A 12,360-nucleotide genomic window follows, 5' to 3' on the forward strand; every position below is an offset into this window, starting at 1 on the left:
CCTAGACCCATCCCACTCAGGTTTCTGGCCTGGCCTTGGGGTAGAGACAGTGCTAGTCACCCTGACGGACTACCTCAGTCGCCAGGTGGACTGGGGCAGGTTGACGTGCTTGTATTACTAGACCTCTCAGCAGTGTTCGACATGATCGATCACCGCCTCGCCGATGCCAGGATCAGAGGAACTGCCCTTCAGTGGCTGAGCTCCTTCCTCCGGGATCGCGGGCAGAGGGTAGCACTGGGAGAGAGCTCATCAAGCTGTCACCAACTGGCATGTGGAGTCCCTCAAGGGGCAGTTCTCTCTCCAATTCTATTCAATAATTTTATGTGCCCTCTTGCTCAACTGTTGCGGTTGGGTTGCTCAACTGTTGATATGCTGATGGATGACCACCCTGACTCTCCCCCAGACACATTAGCCAGTTGCCTGGAAGCGGTGACAGGGGTGGCTCAAGCAGAGTCGTCTGAAGCTCAACCCTTCAAAGACAGAGGTCCTGTGGCTGGGCAGGGAAGGTCCAAGCGAGGAAGCACGCCTACCCACCCTGGATGGAGTGCAGCTATCGGTGGCCCACTCCACCAGGAACCTGGGTGCCTCCCTCTCCATGGAGGCTTAGATCATGACGGTAGGGCAGCTGGCATTTTACCACAAGCCAAACTATTAGTGCCCTACTTCATTGGTCCCCAACCCGTGGGCTGCGGCCCGGTGTCGGGCCGTAAAGGCCTTGGCGCCGGGCCGCGGCTCCCTCTCCCTGCCCCCCCTGCAGTAAAAAACTTCCCAGGCCTCAAGCTTGCGGCCCGGGAAGCTTCTTACTGCGGGGGGGGGGGGGGAGAGGGAATCAGGGTCGCGCCCGCGCATGCGCAATTTTGGTCGCGGCCGCGCATGCGCGGCATGCGTGGGCAGGCAGTTGCCCTGCCCTTCCACTAACTTCCCCAGGAACGCCAAGTGCGAGACGTGGCGGTAGTTGTCAGGCTTCTGCGGGTCAAGGGGTGGTTTTTTGAGCAACGGGCGTACCACTGCTTCTTTTAGTCCTTTTAGACCTAGCAGGGCTCTTTTGAAGTTTTTATACATTAAAAATATTATGTGTAGCTTACACGCACAGGCATGCTGAATCTATGTGGTGGGTTTAGAGCTTTAGTCCCCAAAATGTATAAGCAGCCATACTTCAGTGGGGTATGATCAGTAAGCTGTTCGGACCATGGAAGAATACCCAGAGACATACCTACAGGAGGGGGAGGCCCAGTATTCTCTATCTAGCTTTCTATATGAACAGTCCACTTACATTGAGTGGGCATTTCATTTCCAAATGACAGCAGCTGACTCATTAGGCCACAGACATCTTGCTAACTTTTCTCCCAGCAGATCCTTGCTCTGGGAAGTCATGTGGAAATATTCCATAGCTGCTCATTGTTCCTTTTAGCGCCCGTATTCTTGTGATTTGTTCACAACCTAACAGTAAAAGTGAATAGAGATATGAAAGCAGGTATGATAAAAGGATGTTAAAAGATTTGGATTTATATTCAAACTTCTGCTTAGATATTAAACTCACTGAGTGGTCTTGAGCGGGTTGTTAGCTCTTAACTAAACCTGCCTGACAAGGTTGCTGTGAGAGAAAAACACGGCATAATCCCCCAGAAGGTAAAATACCCATGTCATAAGACAAAATAGATTCAAATGGGTAGCCGTATTGGTCTGAAGTAGCACAATGAAATCTTAAAGATGCTACTGGCCCCCGATTTCATAAGGAAAAAATAACTCCTGCATACGATCCTGTATAGGAGGCTATTTAGTTTGGAGCATTTATAATCTGCCTTTTGTTCCAACACTGGTATTTATTACAAAAAGATATATTACAAGCATTATTGTTACCACTGGAAAAACAGTAATAAAAACTAGGAATATGTGACAGTTAAGAAATTGGAAAGCTTTCTCAGTTGCAGTCATCCTTTCCGAATCTTGCTTGTGGTTCCCATTCCCTATATATTTTAAGAAGATTCCCTCTGCAGATGGGATCATAGCATCAGATGTAAGAGCTGGAAACTATTATTAAAGGAAGACTCATTATTTCAAGACTGTTTGTGTTTCTGGAGTATAGTTAATACATTTCTTTTTGTATCCTGGATGGGTTGGCAAAACATGTTCTCTTTAAGTAACATCATTAAAAGAGAGACAGCATCTTGTAGTATTGAAAGAACAGTGGCCTCTGATCTGGAGAACCGGATTTGATTCCCCACTCTGTCCCATGCAGCCAGCTGAGTGACCTTGGGCTAGTCCCAGTTCTCTCAGAGCTCTCTCAGCCTCACAGGGTGTCAGCTGTGGGGAGAGGAAGGAAAAGGTGTTTGTATGTTGCTATGGAAAGCAGGGTATAACAAACAAACCCCGCTCCTCCTCCTGCTGGTTTTTCTTTTTCTTCTTCTTAGTAGCAATATTTTTCTTCTTTCAGAGAACTGGAGCGTCTGAGCAATCTCGTTGGCAAGCCTTCTGAGAACCACCCTCTGCACAACAGTGGATTGTTGAGTCTTGATCCTGTACAGGACAAAACTCCCCTCTACAGTCAGCTTCTTCAGGCCTACAAATGGTCAAACAAGGTAAAAACATGTAAGCGAGTCATTGCTAATTCACCATCGCAGTTCCAGCCCTTGAGAAGACTGAATGCTTTAGCCCTGCCGCTCTCGGCAGGTAGTCCAGGGCCTAGGCATTGGTGCTCTGCTTGCGGAGGTGAGCTGTTTCCCCAAGAGGTGGCTCGTAGTCCTACTGCGCTGTGTCAGCTGTCTCTCAAAGCCTGGAGCAGCAGAGAGTTGGCACAACAAGGGGTTCCTGACAGGAGAGGGAAGGGAAGGAATTCAGCAGAAAGGGATCCTTTGTGTCCACCACAAACTCCTGCCCTTCTAGAGCCCCCGTTATCCTATTTGTGGGTATTGAACAGCTCTTCATTGCTCACCTGTGTGGGGGAGCTCTTTCAATTGCTGATAAGGGAGCTTGTGGAAGCCAGGTAGAATTCATAGATCTCAGTTTTCTCAACTTTAATGGATTTCTAATTAAATAAAACTATGAATCATTTGAATAAAAGAAAAGCTCTCTCAGAAGGGCCTGGCAGGAGTGGAGCTTCTATGGGGCTTTTTTTGTTGTCCCTTTGATCAACACATGATTGTTGTCTAAGGAAGAGAGAGAATGCGTAATCTTTTCTGCAGGCATGAATTTGTGTACAATAACTTAGCTTGGCAACTATCTGAAAACAACTTTCTACGAAGTCTGTGAAGCTGGAGTGGGAGTTGGCATTTCAGGTTGTTCAAACTTCATCCATTTTGTTATTTGCCTATACATAATGGCTCTTCAATATGAGCCTCTTGTGGCGCAGAGTGGTAAGGCAGCCGTCTGAAAGCTTTGCCCATGAGGTTGGGAGTTCAATCCCAGCAGCCGGCTCAAGGCTGACTCAGCCTTCCATCCTTCCGAGGTCGGTAAAATGAGTACCCAGCTTGCTGGGGGGTAAACGGTCATGACTGGGGAAGGCACTGGCAAACCACCCCGCATTGAGTCTGCCATGAAAACGCTGGAGGGCGTCACCCCAAGGGTCAGACATGACTCGGTGCTTGCACAGGGGATACCTTTACCTTTACCTTTAATGGCTCTTCCGGAAGAACCTTCTACTCTAACATGTGTTGTGTTAATAGCTGGGGTTAACTGTTGCTGAGGGTTATATACACGTTGTGTTGAATATTTTCCGTTATGTGGAGGCTTAGCTCTCTTGATCCGTTCCATGAATGACAAGTGTCCCTCTGGTTTACAGAGCCATCTGCTGCCACAAGATCACGTGTGTTGTTGTTTATAAATTGTTGGAAGTCTCTCCAAGGAGAAGAAAGAAACAGATTTTGAAATATTATGCCTTGATCATTAGGACAGCCCAGTTAGATGGCACAAGTTGCTCATGTGACTTTCTGCAGGCCACTTTTCTTCACAGATGAATACACCAGTCTGACACTGAAGAAGTGAGCGATGTAGATTCTGTTTTGTGTTGTTTTAGAGAGTGGTTGGTCAGCCATCTTTAACTTGCATAAACCTGTAGATGCCCTTGTATAGGTAATAGCCTCTTGGCTAAGATCTTACCTTGGGAAAGCCGGGGTCTTTTACGCTCCAGCAGAGTCATGGTGGGGAGGGGTGCTGCCTGCTTGCCTGCCTCTCTTAATTTCATGCAAACTCATCCAGCCCTGTATACTAACAACCACACTTAAACCAGTTTTGCCTTTTGTAGTTGTGTGGGTTTGATTTGTGTTTAGTTTAAGCCAAATATGTAGGTGAATTATCTCTGGTTCCAAATAAAAGCCTGGAAAAACATTTTGATCTCCAGAATGTCATTGATTGTTATCTATGATGTGGAAATTAATTGATGACAGTTATTTAGAATTAAATTTCATTGTTTCATAATAGCTAACATTGATAGTTTTTGGAGTCTGACTAAACTAGAAGAAGAGCTGATTTTTACACCCTGCTTTTCACCACGAGGAGGAGTCCCTAAGTGGCATGCAAGCACCTTTGCCTTCCTCTCCGCAAAACAGATGCCCTGTGAGGTTGGTGGGGCTGAGAGAGCTCTAAGAGAACTCTGCAGGAACAGCTCTAGCTCTGTGACTGGCCCAAGGTCACCCAGTCAGCTGTATGGGGAATCAAACAGGATTCTCCTGATTAGAATCTGCTACTCTTAACCACTTTACTACTCTGGCTCTTAATTAGATTTTAACTACCAGTGCTAATCTAAGCAAGTCCACTCTGAATCCTACTCAGTTTAGCTCAATGGGATTTACTGCTAGGAAAGTGCTCTCAGGATTGGTCACTTTGTGTAGTGAGCCTTCTTTTACTGACTGCCTGTCAGAGAACTAAGGGGGCTGGTTCAGAAATAATCTCAGACTGTTGGCGGAGTTATCCTTTACCAGTATTAGGAAGGAAGACGGGAAATGTCTTTCAGAACCCATATTTTCATATATAGAGAATAATAAATAGCTGAAAATGTATTGTTCACATTTGGGAACAAATAAGAATTTTGAATTTAAGCTACTTGTTTTTATGCCTTTCATTGCAGTTGCTGAAACCAGTTTCAGAAAACAAATGGTTTAATAAGGTACTTTGTGCCTTTTGCTTTTGATAGGGGATGAACGTGTGGTCAATTTATTCCTCGGCACTTAATCGGTATATAAGCAATCAGTTTGCTACTTTCAGAATGTTGCAGTCTGTCTTCTTCCTCATTCTCTTTCGTGGATGGCACTCATGCCTGAATTGTCACGCACTGCTAACAGGGGGCCGGTCATTTGTAATTCTGCTAGAAGGAAGCTCTGTCGCTAGACGCTTACAGCCCGAGGTGATGCACTGAGTTGCTTTTATGATTCAGCACTTGCCTCTTGTGCCAGCTACATGTGTGCAGGCTGAATTTGCCTGTTCCTTTTATTCCCTTTTTCAACAGCTGTTTTGAACAAGTGTGTCTGGAATAAATGGGCCACTTTTATATGACTTTCTTTGTGGTAGGTCATCAGTATTTCGCTGGGGAAGCTTCAGTTGCGGTGATGTGTGGAAAAGGTTTTATTTTTAATTTTTAATTTTGACCCCTTGGTGGCTGGTATGTTGTATTTTTGATGAGCTGAGGCAGGACATCTCCTTTTCCCTCTCTGCCTGGCTTGCTCATGCATGAACTATGGCACAGTAGAGCTCAGGCAGGATAAAATGTAGGTCTAGAGAGAAAAGGGATATGTAGGTATCCACTACTGATTTTAGTATCCAAGTTAACTCAGTAGAGAAGAGCTTTACTTACATAGGCCAGACGTGGTTTGCATGTACTCTGAGTCCAAGGCAAAATACTCTGAAATGCATTGAGAGCAAGAGGGTTTTCTCTTATCTGACACTGCACAGCCTTGGCTATTATGTGCTCCCCAACTATTAGTCTTAATATATAAGTGAGAGAAGGAGAAAAATAAGACGAACCGACTTGCTGGAAGCAAGGGACCAAGCCCTATGAAGATAGGTTGAGGGACTTGGGAATGTTCAGCCTGGAGAAAAGGAGGTTGAGAGGGGACATGATAGCCTTCTTTAAGTATTTGAAAGGTTGTCACTTGGAGGAGGGCAGGATGCTGTTTCCGTTGGCTGCAGAGGAGAGGACACGCAGTAATGGGTTTAAACTACAAGTACAACGATATAGGCTAGATATCAGGAAAAATTTTTTCACAATCAGAGTAGTTCAGCAGTGGAATAGGCTGCCTAAGGAGGTGGTGAGCTCCCCCTCACTGGCAGTCTTCAAGCAAAGGTTGGATACACACTTTTCTTGGATGCTTTAGGATGCTTAGGGCTGATCCTGCGTAGAGCAGGGGGTTGGACTAGATGGCCTGTATGGCCCCTTCCAACTCTATGATTCTATGATTCTAAGCAAAAACACAGTGGTCTAGTGAAGCAAAAACATATTACGTGATTATACTAAAATACAAAGTGGTGGATGCAGCTGTGAAATAAGACGGCGAATAACACTGGGCCGGAACGCAATGTTGGGCATGAACCGAATATGGAAGAGTAAGGATATCAGCCTTATTACAAAGTGCTGGCTAGTCAACGCCATTGTCTTCCCCATAACAACCTACGGATGCGAAAACTCGACTCTGAAGAAGGAAGACAGGAGGAGAATAGATGCTTTCGAATTATGGTGTTGGAGACGAATGCTGCAAATATCATGGACAACCAAAGTTACCAACCAGATAGTTTTAGAGAGGAGCAAACCAATGATGTCATTAGAAGGTAAGATATTATGGCTGAAGCTCACTTACTTCTGACACATCGTGCGATCAAACGCACTTGAAAAATCGTTAATGCTCAGCATGGTCAGCAGCAAAAGGAAACATGGTCGCCAAAGGATCCGCTGGTTCGTCACGATCAAAGCTAATACAGGGATTACCATGAACCAACTAAAAGAAGCAGTCAGAGACAGGTGTGAATGGCGAAGACTTTCCTATAGAATCGCCGAGGGTCGGATACGACTGGATTACATCATCATCACTAAAATAATCTGTATTATGGGTTGGATTAAATCAGCTTTTTTGCTTGTTGGAAAAAAGTCAATGAGGATGGATTCTTTTGCCCACCAAAAATGCTATGCTGTGGATTGTGGAACCTCTATGTAGAAAACCCTTTGTAGGATGATGAGGCTTTCAATAAGGAGCACAATTGTTGTTAGTATACAGCCTTGCCGAACTCCTTTCTCAATTTTGAACCAATCAGTGATTCCATGTTCAGTTCTCACTGTTGCTTCTTGACCTGCATATAAGTTTCTCAAGAGACAAATAAGATGCTCTGGTATTCTCATATCTTTAATACAATAAACTTACTATCAAAAACAAGAATAGTCTCTCCTTTTATGTTCATTACCAGGATGCCACTTAACAAGGGTGGCAGCAGCCACAGAAACATTTGTCACGAGAGCATCAGTGGGATTGATCCTCGGAGCAGCAACATGGGTATTGCTCTTAACATCTGTCAAGTGTTACAGGATAGATCAAGTGCCATCAGCAGGCACTGCCCTCGGTAGATGGTGGTAGATCAGATGCCACCATTCCTCCTGACCAGAGTTGAAGCTTGGATACAGCTGACTAGTGTGGATGACTTTCCCCACGGAAGGACGCGGTGTCTCACCGAAAAGCTTCTTCTCTTCATAGGGATGAAGTCATCCACTTTCCACCCAAAACAACGACAAAAAAGAAGGGGGGGGGACACAAATAAATACATAAAATTTACAAAAGAACAGTGGAAGAAAGCACATGTGGAAGTGCGTGGACATGACTATAAGGCCAGCTTCAGGTCATTCCAGCAGGAGGCCGTGCAAAATCTGCATAGCCCTACCTGAGTGAGCAGAGGCGTGATCTAAGCAGCTTGGATGACTTTGCCCCACTGAAGAGAAACCTTCAGGTAGGTTCCATTATTTCATTTATTGCAACACTTCTGTAATAAAGTTATAATGAACTACAAAGAGTTTAGGATTAAGTTATGGAGCAACAGCAATTTTAAAAATGTGGTCATTAATATAAAGCCCTGGAGGCTGAAAAATGAGCCTAGTTCCTAAATTTCTGTGTTGGCTTCTAAAGCAAACAAACATGTGTCAAGGCCTGCTGTACGTATGTTCAGAGTCTACTTTCGAGAGTATGGTTTCCTTGTACATTTATTTATACACATGGGCATATGGTGATTTGGAAAAAGCTTGAAAAATACTGGTGGGAAACAGTTGTAACAATTGCATGTTGATATGAAAATATTTACATTATAGGCACAATAATTGTCCCTGTTTTGATGTTCTGGATTGGGCAGCTTTGATCCTTGTCTGCTACTTGAGAACACTGAAATGGAATTTTTTTCTCCAGATAAAGCCTCATGGCAGCTTTACGGCAATCACTGTGTCAGTTGGCAAGGAAAGCCTCTTTGAATAGTGCATTTATTCTGGAAATGTAAACAGAACATTAGGCTAAATTACTCAGATGTGTTAGAGGTGGTTCCTACACAATATTCATAATGATGATGCATACAAACCAACTAGTTCTAATTGCACTTCTTCAAACGAAACATAAAGGCGAAGAGCACTCATCAAACGAACTGATTTTATCATTGGCAGCCACTGATTAGTGTACCTGCTTCTCTCCCATGTCTCTTGCAGGCCTGCTTTTGTTTCTGTTCTGGTTCACCCTCATAGATTTCTGCTTAATCTTGTAACCAGTCAGTGAAGCAATCTGAAATAGTCCTTGCCTGGAGGGTGGGAAACAAATGAAGGGGAACCTCTGACCCTGCAGAGGCTGAGATGAGTGGTGGGTGTTGTAGGAAATGGGACAGAGCTGATGATACCTGTCCGGTCTCGCTCAGCAGGGTCGCCTCTTAGAATGGAGGTCTGCAGCAGGAGTCTTTCTGACACAATGGCAAGAACCCTTAACTGAGAATCCCATCTCTGGACGCCAGGACAAAGAAGTCTGCAACTTTGGCTGATCTGCCGGAAACCATCGGCGTAATTGGGACCGTGTGGATGGCCCTATAAACATTTGGGGGTGAGCTTTAACTTGGAGATAAAAGAAATGCTGTGGATACTTATTGTTATGCAAGTACTCTGAGATCTGGTGGGGCAGCCACCTGTGTCGTACTGTTTGGGAACAAGGGCGGGTGGGTGGGTTAATGGCAGCCCAAAAGCATACAAATAACTTGCCTTCCTTGTGGCCCATTTTAACATGAATGGTTTCCCCACTGTCTTCTAGCAAATTTAATATATTCTGGGTTATGGAGACCATTGTTGCAGCTCAGTAGATGCCTCTGTGTCCTGCAGATTGGATAGCTTTTGTGAAATGAGAATCCTGGTGTTTTTCTTAAGCATGCAGGAGCCTGCTGGTTTGTCTCTTCTCGCTCATGAGGTTCTGTCTCCAAAGTGACGATGGGGTGGCTTCCACGGGGGCGTCCATGGCTGCTACTTGCCACTGAGCCCATTCTTTGATACATTTCACTCCTCTGACCTGGTTGCCCTGAGGATTTCAGCCAGAGTGGCCAATTAAGGCCTGTGTAGCTTTGGAAGAGGTTCAGCTGTGTGTGTGGATACCTTGGGGGGTGGAGATGCTGCAGCCACAATGATTTCTAGAGTCTGATCTGTGCTGTCCCCACTTTTGTGAAGTGGCAGGTGTGAAAACAGGGAGGATTCTGGTGTCCTGGAATGGTACTGGATTTACAAACAGGAAACATTCAGTTTTACAGAAAAATATGAAAGCCAGAATGAAGGAAGGAAAGCACCAGCATCTAGAAGAGAGAAGTTGTGTTTCAACTTAACTAATATTGTATAGATTCCAATATTTCAAATCGCTCACATTATAATTTTGAGTAAGTGAAACTTTTGTTTTAAAAGGCCCTTCACTCACTTTTTGTGTACAAGGTTGTAGGAAGTGGGGAGGGGCAGTTGGGAGGAAAGGAAAGCAGTAGAAAGCAGCCAGTAGAGAGAGAAAAGAGAAGAAAGTCAATCATAGTAACATTTAGGACCTTGCTTCTTATCTGAGACAAAATGAAACACCTATCAGAAAATAAAAGAACCATGAAACACTCAATAATTGCTAACAGCTGACAAGGTGCTGGTGATTTATAATGCACATGGAGTATATTAGTGTGCCATTTTGTCTAATTAAGGGAAGTGAGAACTGGCATTGTTCTAATTGGAACAGTGCCAGATTTAACTGCATTTCAGAAAGAGACCATCACAGTTGATTAACAGTCATTTGAGAGCCTAGTTCTGGGGTGGTTTTCACATACTGATCAGGTGTAGAAGATGACACAGTGCCCCACCCCTCCCCGCCATTGTGATTGCGTGAGCTGGGAGTAAGCCACCAGATCGTCTGTTCCTGCCTAATCTGCTTCCAGTGTGAACTCCCCTGCTGACTTCCGCAAATCCTCTTCAAGAGGAAACACCAGATGAGTTCAGGCAATCAGTGTGTCATGTGAAAAATATAGTAAAGCACATTCACTTTCAGATGTGTATGAAAGGGACGCAAGACACTAAGCTGGCTTGGTAGTTTTCCATGGCCGCTGCGGTTCCTCTCTAGTTATTAACTTGCCCCATTGCTATGTTGCGATAACTTTGTCACTATTTCAGTGGTCTTTATTTAGAAATGTAGGTGGTTGGATGGGAGATGATACAGCAGTGCTACCATGAAGTAATGAGCCTCTTGTGACGCAGGGTGGTAAGGCAGCTGACATGCTGTCTGAAGCTCTGACCATGAGGCTGGGAGTTTGATCCCAGCAGCCGGCTCAAGGCTGACTCAGCCTTCCATCCTTGCAAAGTCGATAAAATGAGGACCCAGCTTGCTGGGGGGTAAACGGTAATGACTGGGGAAGGCACTGGCAAACCACCCTGTATTGAGTCTGCCATGAAAACGCTAGAGGGCGTCACCCCAAGGGTCAGACTTGACCCAGCGCTTGCACAGGGGATACCTTGACCTTACCATGAATTAGTTGTCTGCATTCATTTATGAATTGGTGTGTGAGAAGGGCTTGGAAAGCACAGCCCCTTGGCTCAGCTGCCCATAAGAGCAGCACTGGACATTTCCCCTCCATCCCAACCATCCTGATTAATCAGGAGGCACCCTCAGGAGCAGTAAGATGAGAGAAGAGTAAGAGAGGGCTGCCTGGGACAAAGGTGAAGAGGTGCAGCGGTGTGTCTCCCTCCTGGTGCTGTAGGCTCTGCAGAGCCAGGTGATGGGTTTCATAATCCTGTCAGCCCAGAATGAAAAACAGGGAGGCATGAAGAAGCAGACAGAGGCCAACATCCACCTGAAGATGCTGTAGAGGAGAAGAAGCCCTGGGCAGGGTGTGGAAAGAAGGAGCCCCGTAAACAGTGGAGCATGAAGGAGAGGATCAGCGGCAGCTGAAAGAGGCAGCAGGGAAACCGAAAAGTAACGTTAACCCACGATCTGCAAGGCAAGGAACATCAAGAGCTTGGGTCAGCCAACAACTTACAATAAACCTTAAGACAAGAGGCACTGGGGGAATTGAGCTGCAAGAATTAGGGCTGTGAAGCCCCTACAAAGAACATTTCTAAAATTATCTGAAGATTCTTCCAGTGAAACTTGCGTGGAGTAAGTGAGATCTATCATGCAGCTTCTTCTTTCTCCAGAAAAAGAAGAGTTGGTTCTTATTAGCTGCTTTTCTCTACTGAAAGGAATCTCAAAGTGGCTTCCAATTGCCTTCCCTTCCTTTCCTCACAACAGACACCCTGCGAGGTGGGTGAGGCTGAGAGAGCCCTGAGATTACTGAAGAAGAAGAAGAGTTGGTTCTTATATGCCACTTTTCTCTACCCAAAGGAGTCTCAAATCGGCTTACAGTTGCCTTCCCTTTCCTCTCCCCACAACAGACACCCTGTGAGGGAGGGGAGGCTGAGAGAGCCCTGAGATTCCTGCTCAGTCAGAATAGCTTTATCCATGCTGTGGTGAGCCCAGTTGGCTGCATGTGGAGGGAGAGTGGGGAATCAAACCCGGCTGGCCAGATTAGAAGTCCGCGTTCCTAACTACTAGACCAGGCTTGTTCTTGCCTGACAGTTGGCTCTGGGCATCCAACTAGTGCCCTAGAACAGGGGTAGTCTACCTGTGGTCCTCCAGATGTTCATGAACTACAATTCCCATGAGCCCCTGCCAGCAAATGCCGGCAGGGGCTCATGGGAATTGTAGTCCATGAACATCTGGAGGACCACAGGTTGTGACTACCCCTGCCCTAGAACACTCACACTGTGGTTGATATTTGAGTTCACCTCATGTTTAACAGTTTGGCTAAGAACTCTAGACCATACTGTGGAATAAGTGGCACCAATTTTAGCCCTGTTAGTTGCACTCCTGCTCAATC

General features: G+C 45.5%; 1 protein-coding gene across 5 annotated transcripts in view; it reads left to right on the plus strand.

Annotated features, from left to right (window-relative positions):
* Window positions 1–12,360, plus strand: part of MED27 (mediator complex subunit 27) — a 397,023-nt gene that overhangs the window by 3,935 nt on the left and 380,728 nt on the right. For all 5 annotated transcript variants that reach the window (XM_077306392.1, XM_077306394.1, XM_077306395.1 and 2 more), the window contains exon 2: window positions 2,435–2,579. In XM_077306392.1, the coding sequence (XP_077162507.1) occupies window positions 2,435–2,579 (145 nt within the window). The remainder of the gene's footprint in view (window positions 1–2,434; window positions 2,580–12,360) is intronic.

Source organism: Paroedura picta, chromosome 12 (assembly GCF_049243985.1).
Source record: "Paroedura picta isolate Pp20150507F chromosome 12, Ppicta_v3.0, whole genome shotgun sequence".
NCBI lineage: Eukaryota > Metazoa > Chordata > Lepidosauria > Squamata > Gekkonidae > Paroedura > Paroedura picta.